This window comes from Ictidomys tridecemlineatus, chromosome 10 (assembly GCF_052094955.1).
Source record: "Ictidomys tridecemlineatus isolate mIctTri1 chromosome 10, mIctTri1.hap1, whole genome shotgun sequence".
In the NCBI taxonomy this organism is placed as follows: domain Eukaryota; kingdom Metazoa; phylum Chordata; class Mammalia; order Rodentia; family Sciuridae; genus Ictidomys; species Ictidomys tridecemlineatus.
Genome location: NC_135486.1, coordinates 29,644,923 through 29,664,845, shown reverse-complemented (window position 1 = coordinate 29,664,845; position 19,923 = coordinate 29,644,923). Strand labels below are relative to the sequence as shown.

Here is a 19,923-nt window from a genome sequence, read left to right as displayed (position 1 = left end):
GGAGATCTTGCACCCTGGGAGAGGGGCATTGGAATCCTCAACAGGGGGCTTTCTCCAAAAAGTCCTCCCCTCACCTGCCCCCAACAACCTTCTGTTGGGAAACCCAGGCCCCATATCCAGGTACTATTGCTACTGAAGAAATGTTCCATCTCACCTGTTCTTGGGGCAGTGAAACTAAGATGACACATTAGGTTGATTCCCAAGTATCTTTTTTTTGTTTTTGAGGTTATTGCAAATGAGGTAGTTTTTCCTCATTTCCTTCTCAGAGGATTTGTCACTGATATACAGAAATGCCTTTGATTTATGGGTGTTGATTTTATATCCTGCTACTTTGCTGAATTCATTTACTAGCTCTAGAAGTTTTCTGGCAGAGCTTTTTGAGTCTTCTAGGTATAGAATCATATCGTCAGCAAATAGTGCTAATTTAAGTTCTTCTTTTTCTATCTGTATCCCTTTAATTTCTTTTGTCTGTCTAATTGCTCTGGCCAGTGTTTCAAGAACTATGTTGAATAGAAGTGATAAAAGAGGGCATCCCTGTCTTGTTCCAGTTTTTAGAGGGAATGCCTTTAATTTTTCTCCATTTAGAATGATGTTGGCCTGAGGCTTAGCGTAGATAGCCTTTACGATGTTGAGATATGTTCCTGTTATTCCTAGTTTTACTAGTGTTTTGAACATGAAGGGGTGCTGCATTTTGTCAAATGCTTTTTCTGCATCTATTGAGATGATCATATGATTCTTATCTTTGAGTCTATTGATGTGATGAATTACATTTATTGATTTCCGTATCTTGAACCAACCTTGCATCCCTGGGATCAATCCCACTTGATCATGGTGCACAATCTTTAAAAACTGTGGCATATATACACAATAGAATTTTACTCAGCAATAAAAGAGGATAAAATCATGGCATTTGAAGGTAAATGGATGGCATTGGAGAAGATAATGCTAAGTGAAGTTAGCCAATCCAGAAAAAAAAATGCTGAATGTTTTCTCTGATGTAAGGAGGCTGATTTATAGTGGGGTAGGGAGGGGGAGCATGGGAGGAATAGACAAACTCTAGATAGGGCAGAAGGGTGGGAGGGGAAGGGAGCAGGCAGGGGCTTAGCAAGGATGGTGGAATGTGATAGACACCATTACCCAAAGTACATGAATGAATACATGAATTGGTGTGAATATGCTGTGTTTACAATGAGAGATATGAAAAATTGTGTTATATATGTGTAATAAGAATTGTAATGCATTCTGCTGTCACTTATTTTTTTTAAAAAATCAATTAAAAAAAAAAAGATGACACATAAGGACACCATGATCTCCAGGAGGCTGCAGCTGAGCAGCAGACAAGGAAACACTGCACAGTGTCACAGGGAAAACCGAGGACACACAGGACCAATTCTTCCTGTGCAATGTTGAGGGACCTTAAGAGATGAGAGGTCCACTTGGGGGGCAGGACTCAGGGACACTCCAGGCAGAGAACCCAAATGAACAGAGGCACTGATATTAGAGCAGCAGGGAGGCCTGGAAATCATTCTACCTGACAGGCAGGTGGCCAGCAAGCCAGCGGTGGGTCAAGAGAGGTCAAGGTCAGCAGAAGTCCATGTCATAGAAGGCCTTGTGTGCTCAGGAAGGCATGTGGGGGTTTATCTGCCATGAAGACATTGCTGAGCAGTAGGAGAGAAAGCGGCCAGACCAGGACAGAGAGGGGGCAGAAGGAGGAGGAGTCGTGGCAGGCAGCAGATGACTGAAGATGGGGGAAGGAGCCAGGGCTATGGCTGTGTCCATGGGGACAAGATGCACACAGCCGGCATTCAGGGTAGAAAGGCCTGGACCTGAAAAACCTGAAGGACCTGAGTCCAAAAAGACCCCTGGTTGTGGTTTGGGCAAATGGGTACCATTGGCTAAGGCAGGAACGTGTGAGTTACAGCATGTTCAAAGGGAGAAGTTCAGTTTCAAACCGCATGAGTTCAAGGTCAGACAGAGTCAAACCTGATGAGTTCAAGGTCAGACAGAGCCAAGCCCTGGTATGCCACCCACAGCTGCGACCACATACAGCAGCTCTATGAACACAAACAGAATAGCATGGACAACAGGACAGTGCAGGTGGACAATGTCTTCCAGGGCCCAAGCCTCTAGTAAGACTTCCTGAGCCCATGCTTTGTCCAGGCCACAGCAGACCCTTCCTTACAGGGAGTCCTTTAATCCTGAAGACGATTCTTCAGGGTAGTTTTCATTGTCTTGATTCTGCAGAAACGGAAACCGAAACTCATGGTGTCTTAGGAACTTGAGTAAATAAATAGAGTTGGTGAGAACCTGTCTGCCATAGACCTACTCCCTCCCACTCCCCAATGGCTGACTCTTGGGGGGGTGCAGATGGAAACTAGTACTTTGGGAAGGTTGATGACTTTGATCTCAGGAAACAGCCTGGCCTTGCCCAGGACATCCAGTGCCAAGCTTAACAAATATCTGTGGAATTACCATCCTTCGTTCCTTTGTGCAAGGCTCAATCCAGGCTGGGGAGGCTACGGGGCCAAGGCAGTGTGACATTGATGACATTATTCCTATGACACAGAATGGACACATCCCTCTCCTGTGTTCCTGTGGGCAAGGGCCATGCCGTGTGTGCACACCAGTTTCCTCTGGCTGTGCACGGTCACCCAGACACTCACAATCAGGCTGCCAGGAGGATGGTGGAGAGGGTTGGGCCTTGGAGCTCATGGACTGTGGAACCCGAATGACCCCATCTGAGGCCCACAGCTCCCGACAAACTTGCTCTGAGCCAAGCAGCAGCTGGACAGGCAGCAACAGGTGTAGGCAGCACTACGGTGTCCGTGGCTGGCATCCCAGCCTGTGGACACAGAAACTATTTTGGGTCCTGTTTTCCCTCCCCTCAACCTGACTTCTGTCTGTCCCCCTAGAGTTTTCAGCAATCTGAAAGTTTACATGCTGACTTGACTTTCCTCTTCTCCCTCACCCCCACCCCTCCATGGTGTGCTTTACTGTCAGAAGCCTGTCCTGAGACAGGGAGAGACTGGTCACCCACTCCAAGGAGACCCCGCCCACTCTCAACAGGGAGGATTCCAGACCCCCCTTTGCAGTTCCTGGGCATGAATTGGGTTGCCCAGCACCTCTGCCTGATGCCAAGCCATCTTCAGCAACAGACCCTTCAGCAGAATGGCACCGATTTGCCTTCTAGTCCCCATTCTATCTTTTCTGGAAGATGGAGAAAGCTGTGAGGTTACACATTAAGGGAAGGGGTTAGCGGTAGGTCAAGGAGACAGGTCTGTTCATATATGCCTCTGTTTACCCTTCTTCCTGGAAGGAGAAATTATGGTTTCGGGAAAATTCTCTCAATAACCTGTTTGGAGATTTCTGCAGTCACAACTACATTAATGAGTCATTTTAGAGATCTTTTCCCTTGCCTCCCACATCTATCCAACTGGAAATAGAAATGGATGATCTTTCAAGTTATGAATGGAGTGGCCAGTTCCCCAGTCTGGCTCTGCCAGGGTCAAGGAACCATGAGTCCATAATATGAGTTAGGCCTTCATGGTGAACTGCTCCCCAGAGTGCTTTCAAGGGTTGAATGGGGGTTGGCCTCTGGAACATGGAGCCCTGTACTGGTCAGCTCCATGGGGCACCTGTCACTGTCACCTCCTGGAGCTGTGCAGTTCTGCACCTGGACCAGGCAGCAGGCCAGGTTGACACTGCTTAGAGACGGGGCTTCTTTGGGGAGACGTGGGGACCAAAGCTCTTAGAAGCCACCAAACCAGGGTTCAGATGGTTGCAAGGAGAGCAGTTTCAGCCTGGAGCCCTGACAGAAGGGACCTGCTTTCTCAGTTAGAAATAGCTCTTGCCCGAGCCCAGAGGAGGGGAAGGGTGACCTAGCCAAGCCTAGGGTGACCCAGAGGATCAGGCTACAGGGACAGAGACCAGAAGAGTCAGCATGGCCTCCTGTGGGGTGCATCTGAGCTGAAACCTGAGCCTCTTACCTGCAGGGTCTCCCCCATACACAGAGTACCCCACATTTGGATCACCTTGCCTAATCATGGCTGCCTGCAGACAGCTCAGGTTAGGTGGGCCGGGTGAGCAGGGAAGTCACAGGAAAATGAGCTAAAGGGCGACACCCTGAACAAAAATGGGGAGCAACTCTGGAGTTCTGAGAAGTCCACCTCCTCCTACCATCCGCCCACTGGATGTGAGAGAGGGCTGCCCAAATGAAACCACCTGGGGACTCTCGTCTTGGGGGCTGGCCCAGATTATTCCAGTTCTAGGCCTCGGAAGTAGAGTCACCGGGGGAAAAACGGACTAGAATCTTCCCACTTCATGGAGAGAAAGAATGAACAGAGAAGAAGGTGCATATGGTATTTTAGCTAGGGACCGTGCTGAGGAGACTCAATGAGGGAGAAAGAGAAATATGGAACATTGGAGACGGCTCAACTTGCAGCTGGTGGCCAGGGAGGGCCTCGGTGACGGGACAGGTTTTGAGTAAAGACTGCCAGAAGCGAGAGGGATGGCAACGTGGGGCTGTGTGGTGTGAGGGGCTGGGGTGGGGTCCCTGCAGAGGGAGCCAGTGTCCTGAGGCAGGGCGCTGAGGACCCGTGGGGCCAGAGGGGCTGGAGGGACAGGCGAGGCATGACCGCCTCTGCTCCCACAGGAGAAACTGGAGTATTTCTTCCTCATCGTCTTCTCCATTGAAGCTGCCATGAAGATCATCGCCTACGGCTTCCTGTTCCACCAGGATGCCTACCTGCGGAGCGGCTGGAATGTGTTGGACTTCATCATTGTCTTCCTGGGGTGAGGCCTGGCTCAGGGGGGACTGAAGTCACTCCTTGGCTAAGGACTCTGTGCCCACCGCTGACACCACTGGCCCCCGGGGATAGGGTGGAAGCCCAGTATCATACCAACTGCTGCCATGGGGTGGCTTCTGCTAAAGGCCAGAGCCCAGGGGTAGGTAGGTGTGGTGAAGAGAAAGGACTGCCCCCCACCACCCGCCACCTGCCAGCAGGTCACCAACTGCTCCCCAGCTAGGCACAGTAAACTCTTCATCTCTTTCACACCATTCGACAGTAGAAATCATCTGTGAGGGCCCGTGGCGGCCGGCAGTCACTGGGGTTCATGTTTGTCTGCCTCTGTCACCTGTCCATTGATTCCACATACCTGCATTATCTGCCTGTCATTCAGGTTCACAAAAAGGGACATTTCGTAACCTGTAGTAGTTTGCTTGGGCTGCCATGACAAGTGCCTCAGGCTGGAGGCTTGATGGAGATTTCTTTTCTCACAGTTCTGAGGCTGGAAGCCCAAGGTCAATGCACCAGCAGGTGTGATTTCCCCTGAGGCCTCTCTTCGGGGCTTGCAGATGGCCGCCTTCTCCCTGCGTCCTCACACAGTCTTTCTGGGCACACGCACCCCTGGTGTGTCTTTGAGTGTCCAGATTTTCTTTTGTAAGGACACCGGTTGATTGGATTAGAGCCCACCCTAGTGACCTCATTTTAACTTAATCACCTTTTTGAAGGCCCTGTCTCCAAAGTCAGTCCTATTATGAGGTACTGGAGGTTAGAGCTTCAACACAGGAATTATACTCAGCTCATAACATTACCTTTATTAACCACTACCTAATTATAACAGCAGCAGTTATTGAGCACTTTTTGTGCTTCGCATATAGCATCTTATTTAATTCTCCCACCCACCTCCCCCGCATTTTGTAGATAAGGAAACTAAGGCACAGAGAAGTTAAGCAACTTGCACAAGATCACATAGCTAGCTGGTGACATTGCCAGGATTCAACCAAGGAAATCTTGGCTCCATAGACTTCACCCTTAACCACTATGCTGCCCTTCGCTTCCATAAATACCATGTGGCTTATCTGCTAACCACCCAGTGCTGCTTTCGGCACAAGGAGGAAAACAGAATTCTGTGAATCAGCCTTGGCCCTCATGAGCTGTCCTGTCTGGGAGCTGAGACAAGGGCCTGCAGAATGACGTGTCCAAACAGGATGCCACAGGCGCGTCACGGCTTCACATGCGGTGTGTCCAGGGGTGCCTGTGTCAGGGTCAGGGTTTATAGGAAAGGAGGCTTGAAGGAGAGGAAATTGAAGTAAACTCAGAGAGAAGGAGGTGAGCAGGAAAGAACAACCCGGGGAAGAGCTTGCCCCGGGGTTTCCTGCTCTAGGTCACCATGGGGGTTGTGCCGATCAGCACAGCACCCTCTGACCCCCATGGTGTACTCAGTGGACACTGCGATTGTGGCTCAGGGCAGGGGCCGTGGCACACACCCCTCAAGAGCAGACACAGACATCACGAATAGATCACTGAGTCTGAACCTGGCCCCAGAATCCTTTTTAATGAATTCTCCAGGCAGCTCTTAACAAATGCCCAGTTAGCAGTAGATGATGGCATTTGCCATCTCCCCCCAGATACTCTGAACACGGATGAGACACAGACCATGGGGACGGTGGCCTACCTGACCCCTGGCCCCACCCCCACCCCTGTCCTCTGCGTTCCAGGGTCTTCACGGTGATCCTGGAGCAGGTCAACATCATCCAGAGCAACACGGCCCCCATGAGCAGCAAAGGCGCCGGCCTGGACGTCAAGGCCCTGAGAGCCTTCCGCGTGCTCAGACCCCTCCGGCTGGTGTCGGGGGTGCCCAGTGGGTGGCGGTGCCTCAGCAGACCCCCTCCTCCTCTCCCAATCTGCTCCCCTGTCCCCTTTGACCTTGGCGTCCCAGAGGCTTCCCAGGGATCATAGAGAGGGAGGGTCCTGGGACCAAGCAGGGAGGTGACTCCCCTTCCCCGCTGCCCGCCCTGGCAGGCCTGCAGGTGGTGCTCAACTCCATCTTCAAGGCCATGCTCCCCCTGTTCCACATCGCCCTGCTCGTCCTCTTCATGGTCATCATCTACGCCATCATCGGCCTGGAGCTCTTCAAGGGCAAGATGCACAAGACCTGCTACTTCATCGGGACGGGTGAGCCCTGGGGGACCGTGGAGTGGGACGACTCAAAGTAGGGGGACACCAATGCTAGTGAAGAACTCCAGGGCAGGCCATTGCCTCCCACACCTGTTGGCCTGGGAAATGGGTTTCCCCTGGACAGGAGGAGTTGGAAGAAGGACAGCTCTGCCACCGTCAGTGAAAGGCAGTGACCCGCCCCACGCCTGGCGTCTTCCAGGCTTTGTGGGCCAGTCGTGGACTGAGGTGCAGGCTTGGGATGAGCCTGGATTTCTCTTCCACTTTCCCTGCAGCTGAAGTTTTTGCTTTCCCTTGAGATTCCGCAGAGCAGGGGCCCACAATGTGGACTCCGAAGGAGACCTCGAGAAAACACTCAGGACTCAAAGGGGTCATTTGTCCAGTTGCCAGACATAACCTACACTGAGGCCTAGTCACCCTTGAACAAAGTTTTCGAAACCAACATTCCTCCAGCTTCTTGGCTTCATTCAGGACCCCTTAAAACTCTTACAAAGTAAGGAGGACCCAGAGAGCTTTCAGTTATGTGAGTTTGATCTATCGATATTCATGACATCAGAAATGAAGACTGAGACAAATGATAGTAACTTGTTAATTCATTTTTAAAGGAAAGGAATAACCCTGTGAAATGAGATAATATATGGATGATATAGTTTTATGAAAAATAATTATATTCTTGTAAACCAAAAATATTTAGTGAGAAGAGTGGCACTGTTTTGCATTTTTTTTTTTTTTGCAACACTCTTTAATGCCTGACTGGACAAGAGTCTTCAGTGCACAACCCCACTCTGCATTTGTTGAATGAGAGACGAAGGGGACAGTGACATCTCAGCATTATTGCAAAAATAGTTCATAGTTTTCGTGAATTTGGAGGGCCTTATTTGTTTGATATTTGTGGAACCCAGGAAGCCTGTACCATTGAGCTATATCCCCAGGCTTTTGTTTGTTTGTTTTAATTTTTCCTTTGAAAATATTTTGGGGAAGGCGATGCCCTGAGAGGGTCTCTGGTCTCTCGTGCTGTGACTGGCTGCTCAACACTGGCAGCAGCTTGCTGGGACTTAGCCTCAGCCTTGGCTGGTCGTGGCCTGGACATTGCTTACACGGGAGCCTGTGGGGAATTGAACATGGCAACAGAGAGGTGCCCTCTATCAGGACAAACCCTGCCCCCAAACTTGGGCTTCTGACTCATCAGAATAGCACACCAGGACCTGCTGCATCTCAGGGGCTGGTCCCCACCTCCTCACATCCCTTGACAACAAGGGGACGATTGATGCTGGCATCGAACTCTAAGAAAGCTCTCAGTGGGCTCCTCTCTGGTCCTCTCCCATGCCAGCCTCTTCTCATGGCCATGACGGTCTGCAACCTAATCAGCCCTCTCAGACAGACAGACAGGAAGGGGCCATCTATCACAATCTTCAGTCCGAATCTGGAGGTCTTAAAAGCCCCTGCCTGATTGGGGTTACTGATTTCGTGGGGTCAGGGGCCCTGCTCTGACCATCAAGGTCCTCGCTGTCCCATTGCAGGGCACTGAGCCCACTTGGTCAACATGGGTAAGGTAGGGCGTTCTGGTTCCGATGAGCTAAGTCAATCTCTGAACACAGGGAGACTGTGAAACACCCTAATGTGATCCAGAATGTTCTCAAATTTGCAGGATTTTAGAGACAATAAAAGCGCCATCCAGGGAGGGAAGAGAGTGCAGGCTGTGGCCTGTTGGCTGCTCCCTGGAGAGCAGACCCCTGCCCCGCAGGTCAGATGTCTCAGCCCAGTGCTGTTGGAACATGCCCAACTTAGCCCCCAGATAGGCCTCTGAAGTCAGAACACGCAAGTCCCTGTCCCCAGCCCCATGCCCCACTTCAGCCGGGCTGCTCCCCCTCTTTGGGAGCAGTGGACACAAAGACCACTCCTACTAGTCCTGCTTCATGGGTTGCACCTCTTTGGATGATTAATCCTAGAAGCAGACTCTCCAAAGAGGCCCTGGGGTCTAAGCACAGTCACTTCTGCCCATAGCCATCCACGGCCAGTCCTCAGCCTGGGCCATCCCTTCCTCTCCAGCATCTGCTCCATGGGGGGGGGGGGGCGTCCTCTGTATCTTCACCCCCAGTGTGGTTTAGACCTTTTGCTCTATTCCCTGAGCATCCTATCTCCTGTTACTGACCCCCTACTAGCATTGCCTGGCACTGACTCTGCCTTCTGCCTCCAGATATCGTGGCCACCGTGGAGAACGAGAAGCCATCACCCTGTGCCAGGACAGGCTCGGGGCGCCCATGCACCATCAATGGCAGTGAGTGCCGGGGTGGCTGGCCAGGGCCCAACCATGGCATCACCCACTTCGACAACTTTGGCTTCTCCATGCTCACGGTGTACCAGTGCATCACCATGGAGGGATGGACGGATGTCCTTTACTGGGTGGGTCTGAGCCTGTGCCTACTGCTGCTTTTGCCCATTTAACAGATAAGCAAACTGAGGCTTGGAAAGGGTACATATCTTGCCCACGGTTAGGAACCTGATGAGCCATAGAACCCAAGAACTGAACTCTAATCCTTCCGGCTCCACTCCAGCACTCTTAATCACAATGTGGCCTGGAGCAGGAACAATAGTAAAACTGTCAAATGTTTGACAAATATAAAGGATTAGTGTGAATGCTTCTTGTGAGCTCAGACTAGGAAGCAAATGATTGAACTTATCAAAGGAGTGTCACCCATGTGATTTCACCTCTGCTGCCAGCCTGTGAGGACAGAGCACATACCACTATCCTCATCAAATTGATGGGGTAGTTAATGCTCAGAGATGTTGCATGACTTGTCTGGGGTCACAGAGGTTATTCACTTTGAAAAATCTTGGTCATAAAGAAACCAACATCAGGGCACAGTGGTGCATACCTGTGATCCTAGCAACCAGGAGGCTGAGGCAGGAGGACTGCAAGTTCAAAGCCAGCCTCAGCTACTTAACAAGGCCCTAAGCAATTTAATGAGACCCAGTCTCCAAATAAAAAACAAAAAGGGCTGGGGATGAGGCTCAGTAATTAATCACTCCTGGTTCAATTCCTAGTACAAAGCAAACAAACAACACCACCGGACATGGCATCCACAGAGCCTAGTCCAGAGGCACATGGGAGATACCTTGGTGAGGGAAAATGGGTAGATGGCCTAGGACAGGCAGACAAGCAAGGCCCCCTGCAGTGTGCAAGGAGAAAAGGTCTCCTTGTTGGGCCCAAATGGTGTCTCTCCTTGTGCCCAGGAGTGGCTAGATTCTGAGTGGACAGACCTGGGGAGAGCACTTAAATCCTCAGGGGTCAGAGGATGGGACTCACACCTTTGTCTGGACTAGGTCAACGATGCCATCGGGAACGAGTGGCCCTGGATCTATTTTGTCACCCTCATTCTGCTGGGATCCTTCTTCATCCTCAACCTGGTGCTGGGCGTCCTGAGTGGGTAAGGAGCCCAGAGGCAGCTGGGGCGGGGGTGGGGGGAGGAAGGAGCAGAGCAGGGCAGGGAGGTATGGCTAGCACCTGGGCTCATCCCTGGGTCCCCGTCAGTCCACTGGGCCAAGAGCACTCTTCCTGGTTAGCAAGGAAAAGATAAGAGATGGCAGCAGGACCCTTCAGGTTTTCATTTTCCTCCCCTTTTCTCCTCAAGCTTCTCCCATTCTTGCTTTCTTCTGTCCTTCTGCATTCACACTTCTGAACAAAGCCCCTTAGACCCCAGCCTCCTGCCCCAGGGTGTGCCTAGGAGGCAGTATGTCCCCTCATTAACACAGACCGTTCATTTAAATTCTCACACTACTGCTTTGTCTAATTACCTAACCTCTATGTGCCTCAGTTTCTGCATCTGTCAAATAGGAATAATGTTAGTATCTATTTCATAGGATTTATGAGGATTAAATGAGCTAATACTTAGAGTCCAACACATATCGCGCACTAAGTACTAACGGTCATAATTAATGAGGGCTGTTCCCTCTGAGATAACCCTGCTGGGGTCCCTCCCCAGCCACAGTGAAGAGATTAGCAGTAGCCAATCACCCCACCCTAGAAGCTTCCCCGACCCCAGGCAGTCTGTAGATAGAATTCAAAGGGTCTGTGAAGTTGGTTAGGAGAAACTTATTTTTATTTTTTTATTATTCCAATTAATATTGAGTTCCGTTTAATGATGAACATAGGTGACAAACCACAGCGTTATCAGCAGTAGCTGTCACTTGTCCTAACAGAAATCCCAAGTCACATTACAGTTGCTGTAAACAGTGATACTCATTACTACCTTGAAATTATGGTAGTTATTTAACTGACAACTAGATCTTCATAGTAATGAATTAATGAAGAACTACATGTATTCCTCTATCAGAATGTTTCGTACAAAAACTGTACTTTAACATAATTGGTCCCTTTGTAAACTGTGGTTTTAGTCCATGCATCTTGCACAAAATAATAGTTCTAAGGAGGGATCAGCATGCTTTGCTGCACCACTAAAGGTCGGAGACAGAGCCCCGGCCCGGACACCACCCTGACAGGGTGTGGTGACTGTCTTAAGAGCAGACTCCTCCTGGCCCCCGGGGCCCATCTCAGCAGCAGATCACTGCTGCTGTCTCTTTGGTCCACTCAGGGCTCTGCCCTCTGCTGCCTAGGGCTGCCCTCTGCTGGTCTGCAGATCCCTCTCTCAGGTCCTTTGCTTCCAGAACTGGTGCCTGCCTTTTGGCCTGGGGAGTTTCCTCAAGGCCTTGGGTCTGTAAGTGGAAATAATTTCTAGGATACCTGAAAGGGTCAAGCAGTGTCCCCTTCATGCCAGCCACTCTGAGGATCCAAGGCTGATCCATCAGGGCAATGCACTATCATGTCATTAACCCCCAACCTTCAAAGGTAACCCCAAAATAAGGTGGGAGAAAATGAAACAGAGTGGGAAAATAGATATGGGAGGCTGAGTGGTCCTCCAAGGTGTTCTGGAGGTAGGAAGGGGAAGGGAGAGAGGTGCTACCCTGAGCCACCTGGAGGGCCACCTCAGACCCCAGGCAACACCACAGCCAGAAAGGGGCACATCCAGGCACAGAGTGAGCCCGCTGTCTTCAGGAAGCTCAGGCTTCCCCTCTTTTCTCTTTCCTCCCCTCCTGCCTGCCCCGTCCCATTTCAGGGAATTCACCAAGGAGCGAGAGAAGGCCAAGTCCAGGGGGACCTTTCAAAAGCTCCGGGAGAAGCAGCAGCTGGAAGAGGACCTCCGGGGCTACATGAGCTGGATCACGCAGGGCGAGGTCATGGACGTGGAGGACTTGAGAGAAGGTTTGGGCCCCAGGGCCGCAGTCAGATTCCTGTCCCTGCTACTGAGCCACACCCCACCATCCGCTCCCACAGAGCCGTGATGCCATTATATATGCCCAAAAGCCTGGCAGGCCCCCTGGGCAGGGACAGCATTGGCCCTGAGGGTGATGACTTGCCGAAGCCCCTGCACCCCAGGTGGTAGAATCCAGGGGTGCCCTGGGCTCTTCCCAAAGTGCTGTGGCCCACTCACAATGGCAGATGAGGGCTCTTGGGAATCTGAAATCTCAGGAAATCCCAGGAGGACCCAGGCTCACGATTGCACCGTCCTTCCCAGAGGTACCTAACTCCGCTGCGTCCTTCCTGTGGCTGACTTTCTGGATCTGTCCTATCCCTAGGGCGGCTGTCTTTGGATGGAGGTGGCTCTGACACAGAGAGCCTGTATGAGATAGAGGGCTTGAACAAGATCATCCAGTTCATGTGAGTACCTGACCATCTCCCAGCTTCTGGCCCTCTCACTGAGACACGGGGTCAGAGTCCAATTAGTTACCTTCCCCTCCAGTCACCATCCCAGCCCTTAGAAAGGCAGATTTGCAAGAAAACAGGGCCAGTTCTTGCTCTGAGGACTCGGCAGTGTCCTGCTGCTCAGGGAACAAGGCCCTGAGCAGGTGACCTATTTATATACCATTTAAGGAAGAAGCAGGGAGCCCTTGGGGCAGCCAGCACATCTGGCTGCTGCTCTCTTAGGAGGTGGGCTTGGGTGAGGCTGCAAACCTCCACAAGGGAAAGGGGGACCCACAACATGGGCTTCCTAAGAATTGGCCCTGACCAAGCGTCTGGAGACAAGGCGACGCTCCAAGCTCTTGCCTTTGTCTTAAGGAGGGTTTGTTTGATTGGTAGGCTGTCTTTTACAAATTCACACATAATCTTGGTTTTTGAAAGATCAAACAATAGGGAAATACACTAAAGAAATGATGAAAGTCCCTACTGCCCTTCAAAGAGGTAACCATGGCAACAGTTAGCCAAGTAGCCCTCTAAGATCTTTTCTGTGCTTTCATCTCTATTACACACACACACACACACACACACACACACACACACACACACACACACACATGATTTTCTGCTTTTTTTGTTTGCTACATAATGGAGTTATTTATGTTATAAGTTCTGTGTGGCCTACTTATAATGGCAGATGAGGGCTACTGTAATGACTAGAATAATGTCCAGCATATAGAAGGTGTTGACAAACATTTGTTAAATAAATGAATACAATATGCATATCATCTCATGACATAATTTTTACTTAAAATTATCTATTTTTACTTAAAATTATCCATTTTACACCTATGTATACATATAATCACAGATCTATGAACACACACACACACACACACACACATACCTTTTTAAAAACATATCTTTGAATATAAACTATTCCTCAGTACAGTTGTACCAAAATGTATCTAATTAGTCTTTCTTGTGTTGTGCAAAAGCATGACCATTTCTTCTGGGCAGAAGTCTAGAAATGGGATTTCTGGGTCAAAAGAAATATAGATTTTAAACTTTGATAAATGGGGCCCTATTGCTCACCAAAAAGGCCATATAAATGGTGAAAGTGGCTTTTCCTGACCATCCCAGACATTTTTACGTTATTGGGACCATTCAGTGTTGCTTTAATTGAAGTTAAAATGCTTGCAACTCCTGTGTGAAGCTCAGGGCTGAGTATTTTCCTCGCATCAGCTCATTTAATTGCCTCAGGGGTTGGCATCTTTATTATTCTCATTTGCAAGATGAAGAAGTTTGCAGTAAGAGATTTTCAATCAGATTTTCAATCATCCGGGCTCTGGAACTCATGCCCTGAGCTCTCTTGTGTAGCAGGAGGGGAGAGTGGGTGTTCTGACCAGGTGTGGCTGGAGTTCAGCTGAGTATCACTGGAGAAAAGTGGACTCCAGCAAAGTAGCTCTTGGCCCCCATCTTCCTGTCCCCTCCCTCAGCCGGCACTGGCGGCAGTGGAATCGTGTCTTTCGCTGGAAGTGTCACGACCTAGTGAAATCCAAGGTCTTCTATTGGCTGGTGATCCTGATAGTGGCCCTCAACACCCTGTCCATTGCCTCAGAGCACCACAATCAGCCACTCTGGCTGACCCATTTGCAAGGTGAGTTGGAGGGAAGGAATTCGGGAAGGGAGCACATGGACTTGATGCTAAAACCTGCCAAGGGTATCATGGGGTTGACCAGAAGAGGTCAATTGGATGTTGACTTCACTTTCTAGGAATTATTGACTGCTGGGATTGATCATGCAATTCAACTCCCTCCTTTTACATGGGAAAATAGAGATCTCGACAGGCAAGGTGACACACCTAACTTTCCTCCTCAAGGCTTTGCTATCCATGAGGACCCGTGACAGCAACACATTGGGAGAGCTTTTAGTGCTTACCCAAGTGACTGGGCAAATTATTTCAATCAAAGATCATTGCATATAAGATTACTAGTAATTTAGAGCACCAAGCATCTGAGCTCAAATCCTACCACAAGGAACAATCTTTCACCAACTATTTATTGAGTACATACTAAAGCATAGAAAAAGAACTCAGGATACAAAAGAGTCGATTCACTGCTCTTTACTTCAAGGAGTGGACTTAGCCAGAGGAGAGGACATGGGAATAGTTTCAAGGCCATCCAGGAGGCCACTGATAGAGTAGATGGAAGGAAGCTAGAGGAGGATCACAGAAAAGATTCTGGAGATCCATGATTTTAAAGGAGAAGTAGACATGGCCCAGGAGGTCAAAGGTTGGCAGGGATTCCTGCAGGAGGGACCATGCAAGCAAAACGGTGAAGATGTGAACTTGGGGATCCATTGAACTTTGAATGTGACCAAGAGTGGCAGAGTTGCTTTTGCTTATAACAGACCTCATATGCTGTCATAGGTGTTGGAAGAATAATTTTGGGGCAAAGGAAAGCCAGTGAAAAGTTATAAGGATGAATGTAACAGGATGGGACTTGAGTCTTTGCAGAAGATAAATGAGCCTCATCCATGCAGTCAAAGTCCTCTGTGTGCAGAGCTAAGGACTGTGACCAAGGGTTAGGCAAGACAAAAGAAGAACCAGTTCTAATATGGTGGACAAACTAAGTGCTCTCCCATTACAAACATGTAACAATGCTGCCTGATTTATAATAACACCATTTCAAGTTATGAGAAGGAAGTCTCTGGGTGGCAGAAACAAAGAGACGGCCAAAAGCCAGACAAGTGAGCTCATGAGCTAACTTCCAGGGACATTTAGACCTAGACCTAAACCCTCAAGGGTAGCAGCTGGGCTTTTAATGTCTAAGCAGGGATACGAGATGGGGTCTGATGGGGCCCTGGGCTGGTATATAGCATAGAACCAAGGCCCTAGCAAAGCTGCCCCCAAGTAAAGTAAGTAAAACTCTCCCTGCCCATTGGACCACACGAGGAGCTTAGAAGTTTTTCCCTGCTGGCGCCCTGGGAGGAAGAAAAAAAATGTCTCAAGTGAAAATATCGAAATTGATCTGTGCCCTATGGAAGCATGGGGTCCAATTTTCACTACCTGTCATGGTGCCAAGAGGGCAAGCTAAGACACAAACATAAAAAGCCTCTGTGACACTGGCTGCAGAGAAGTGAAATCCCCAGGGTGCCCAAGAGAAGCAAACACAACTGCTCTTTAAAGATGCTTCAAGGAGCCAAAGCACACAGAATCCCCACAGGGAAAATGTTTCCTGATGATGAGTTCACAGGAAAAACTTGCAAACCAAATAAGGGACAGAGCTCCCCTGAGGAGGAGGCTTCAGGTCCAAGCAATGGGAGCTAGAACCCCAGGAACCTCAACTAACAGGACAGAGCAAGAGACTACTATATTATGTGATGAAGGAGATTAAATTTCTTCAAAGAAAGAAATCGAAGACTTGGGAAGGAAATAGGAAACCACGCTACTGATCAGATGCCTGCGTGCATCTGTTCTTATCTTCATTCATTCTTTTGAACCCCCATCTTTTGAACACCCTATTAAATGTACCACACATTGTCAGTGACCAAATGTGGGGAAGCTGGGAACACTGCCTACTAAGTGGAGGCAGAGGTGAACTCGAGGTTCTTGGCCTATGCCAATTAGTGGATGATGGTAGATGGGGAAGATGGTCAATGACCACATGTGCTTGGTGAGATAGGAGGGGATCAGCTTGGCCTTGGGCATTTGAGACCTCCCATTGAAGAGGTCGGGAAGCAGATGAAAAGACACGACTGGAATTTGGCACAGAGGTCTAAATCTCTTCAAGAATTAAATCTGGGAGTCATTGGCAGGAGCAGCGTTGAAGTAACAATCCTAGAAGATTGCCAGATCCCCAGGAGATTGTGTCCACCCAAGTGCATAGCTCAGGTTCTCATTCAATGTCTAAGTAAAGAATACATCTGCCGAGGGGGCTTAGGAGGAACCAGAGGAGAAGAGAAATCCACAAGGATGTAGTATCACAGAAGCCAGAGAGAAAGAGAAAGAATGTCTGTAAAGGCAGAAGGATGTTCAACAGAGCCAGGGCTGCTGGGGACCAGAAAGAAAGAGGATTAAAACATCCAGCAATTGGGCAACATGGAGGCGATGGACGATCCTGGAGAGCTTGTTGGTGAAATGATGAGAGTGGATCCAGATGGATATGGGTTGAAGAACAAACGGGACAGAACCAGTTGGGAAGTGAAGAGAGCAGTGTGGACCTCTCTTTCAGGAAGCTAGCTGGGATAAGGATGAAAGAGCTCAGACAGCACAGACAGAGTGAATGGGATGGACTTGAGCTTTTTCAATGGCCATGCAAGGGTCCACTTGAAAGAAAGAAGTCAGACATATAAGGAAAGACAAAGGAGCCTTGGTCAGGGGCTTCCCAAGGAGGATGGGGCAAAGTACAGGAGGACAGATTGGCTGTAGACCCTGGAGGGCTCCTCTATGGGGTGGGGTGGGGTGGTGTACGTGATAAGGAGGCAAAAGCAGAGCTGAATGAACATAAGTGAAACTAAAAGTGATGAAATTCTCTTCCTGTTAAATATGGTACGACTTAGCTTGTTGGAAATTTAGACTAGGTTTCCTTCAGTGGGCAAAATTCACCAGGTTTTACTGAGTTTTGAAGGATAAAAAACCATCGTGCCTTGGAAACCCGGGGAGGGTGTATGGGTGGAGGCTCCGTCCAGGGCAAAGGATTGGAGATGGAGATGGGAAGGAGCATGATGGGAGGCTGTGGTGCCTGCCTGCAGATGTCGCCAACCGGGTGCTGCTGTCCCTCTTCACCATCGAGATGCTGATGAAGATGTACGGGTTGGGCCTGCGCCAGTACTTCATGTCCATCTTCAACCGCTTTGACTGCTTCGTGGTGTGCAGCGGCATCCTGGAGATCCTGCTGGTGGAGTCGGGCGCCATGTCGCCCCTGGGCATCTCCGTGCTCCGCTGCATCCGCCTCCTGAGGATCTTCAAGATCACAAAGTGAGCAAAGAGCCAGTGTTCCTGCGCTGGGAATCCAGGGCTTCTGGCCCCCAGGCAGCCCTTCCCCTGTGCATCCCATCCCTCCAAGCCATTTTCCCCAGGCCCACCCATCCCCCTGGGAGTGCTGGTGAGAGGACTCTGCCTCCTCCCCACCCGGTGCACTTCCCCTAAGGTACTGGACATCGCTGAGCAACCTGGTGGCCTCCCTGCTCAACTCCATCCGCTCCATCGCCTCCCTGCTGCTGCTGCTCTTCCTCTTCATCATCATCTTTGCTCTGCTGGGCATGCAGCTCTTTGGGGGAAGGTACGACTTTGAAGACACCGAGGTGCGGCGCAGCAACTTTGACAACTTCCCCCAGGCCCTCATCAGCGTCTTCCAGGTAGGCCGTCCGTCTGCACATCTCTCTTCCTGTGCAGTTACTGAATCCTGCTTCCTGTCCGTAAAGATCAGGACAGGCACCACCTTCTCTGGGAATCCCTTTTGGATCTGCTGGTGTCCTCCTCTGGTCTTTCCCATCCCCTGTACTTCTTGCCACTGTCATGCTGGCTGGCCTGTGTCCTCAGTGGGGCTGGGCCCAATCTGTCTGATATTTCTTGGTCCCTGGTCCTTGCAGAGAGGTAGGTAGGTTAGGGTGCGCTGGGAGTTCAGAGGTGTGCAGCTCGTGTCTCTGAGGACAAAGCCAGACAAGTCAGGTACTCCCTGCCCACCCTGGGAAAGCCCGAGGGATGCATGAAACATTGCTCACTCGGGAGGCATGGCTCTGCCACCTGTTCCCTAGGAGCCACCAAAGGGAGTGTGTCTGTAACCCAGTGAGAAGCCCTCAGAGCCACTGCCTCCCACAGAGCTAGCCCAGTGTAATGTAGGAAAAACTCCTTTCAGTTATAGCTGGAACCTCTCAGGTAACACCTCCTGTTGTGCCAGCCAGAAGGGTGGTGTGTGACAAGCAGTTTGTCTTTTGGACGACTCCACTTTCTCTTTCTTCCATTCACCCCACTGGCTGGTCAGACATCACGGCTTTCAAGGGACCTGCTATTTCACACCATTTCTGGGATGACAGGGGGCCTGGCTGGTGCCATCCAGTTTAGCCTGGAGGTTGGGAACAAAACTGGGAAAGGGACCCCTTCATCAAACTCCCTGGCCCTGCAGAACTGGACGAGATGCTATTAACAGAGGCAATGGGGAGGGCAGGGACCAGTCACCTGTGCCCTGGGATGAAGAGGACAGACTGGGGAGAATGATGGAGCCAGAAGAGGCCTTTTGAACCGTGCAGTCCCTACGGAAGACTCTCAGGTCTGCATGCCCACCCTCGCATCTCCTCGCTCCCCCTCTCCCCCTAGGTCCTGACAGGAGAGGACTGGAACTCTGTGATGTACAACGGGATCATGGCCTATGGGGGGCCGTCCTACCCCGGCGTGCTTGTGTGTATTTATTTCATCATCCTTTTCGTCTGTGGCAACTGTATCCCCTTGGGTGCAGGGTGCAGAGAACTTAGGGAGGGGTCAAGAGTGCCCACTTACAAGGCAGCCAGGCCCTTTGGCTGGAGGGGAGGTCCTAGCTCATGAAGTGGGGGGATAGGACAAAGCAAGGGCAGGTGTGGCTATGGGATGATTCCTCTCAATAGAAAGGTTTGAGGACCATGGAAGGAATGATTGGTCATGGGGAGAAACTGACCTCAACCAGCCTGGAGCAGGTGGGAGGAAGCACAGGGTTTAGCGGAGGAGCAGTACAGATGGTGGTCCCCAGGTAGTAGCCTGGTGCAGGAGCTGAGATCAGTTATGGCAGGAAATGGATAGGATTTAAAGGCCGTGGTGGATTCAGAACCCCTCATGGATACCCTCTGCATCTAGGCTTCTCAGAGGGCCCTGACCTGTGTCCCTGAGCTCACACCCTCTCTAGCAAGGGACATTCCACTACCCCAGCGGGCGTTAGGTCCTGTCAACACAGGCAGAGGCTTCCTTTCACCCCAACCCAAGGTTCTTTAGCTCGGCTCTCTCAGACATACTGCTCAACGTCTTCCTGGCCATTGCTGTGGACAACCTGGCTGAGGCGGAGAGCCTGACTTCTGCCCAGAAGGCCAAGGCCGAGGAGAGGAAACGCAGGAAGATGTCCAAGTGAGTTCTGTGTCTTCAGCAGGAGGGAGCTGGAGCGCTGGGCCGCGGTACTGGCCTCCATCTGGGGGAGGGGGTTTTCCCTGGAGCCAAATGATGAGGGGCCATGTGGCCTCTCCCTTAGGCCCACTCCTACAGCTAGG

At 50.4% G+C, this 19,923-nt stretch overlaps 1 protein-coding gene across 1 annotated transcript in view; it reads left to right on the top strand.

Annotated features, from left to right (window-relative positions):
- Window positions 1-19,923, top strand: part of Cacna1s (calcium voltage-gated channel subunit alpha1 S) — a 62,641-nt gene that overhangs the window by 11,480 nt on the left and 31,238 nt on the right. The window contains exons 3-14 of the mRNA XM_078022570.1: window positions 4,652-4,791; window positions 6,500-6,642; window positions 6,804-6,956; window positions 9,154-9,359; window positions 10,281-10,384; window positions 12,071-12,216; window positions 12,591-12,672; window positions 14,190-14,350; window positions 17,446-17,671; window positions 17,844-18,051; window positions 19,010-19,130; window positions 19,669-19,783. Of these exons, the coding sequence (XP_077878696.1) occupies window positions 4,652-4,791; window positions 6,500-6,642; window positions 6,804-6,956; window positions 9,154-9,359; window positions 10,281-10,384; window positions 12,071-12,216; window positions 12,591-12,672; window positions 14,190-14,350; window positions 17,446-17,671; window positions 17,844-18,051; window positions 19,010-19,130; window positions 19,669-19,783 (1,805 nt within the window). The remainder of the gene's footprint in view (window positions 1-4,651; window positions 4,792-6,499; window positions 6,643-6,803; window positions 6,957-9,153; window positions 9,360-10,280; window positions 10,385-12,070; window positions 12,217-12,590; window positions 12,673-14,189; window positions 14,351-17,445; window positions 17,672-17,843; window positions 18,052-19,009; window positions 19,131-19,668; window positions 19,784-19,923) is intronic.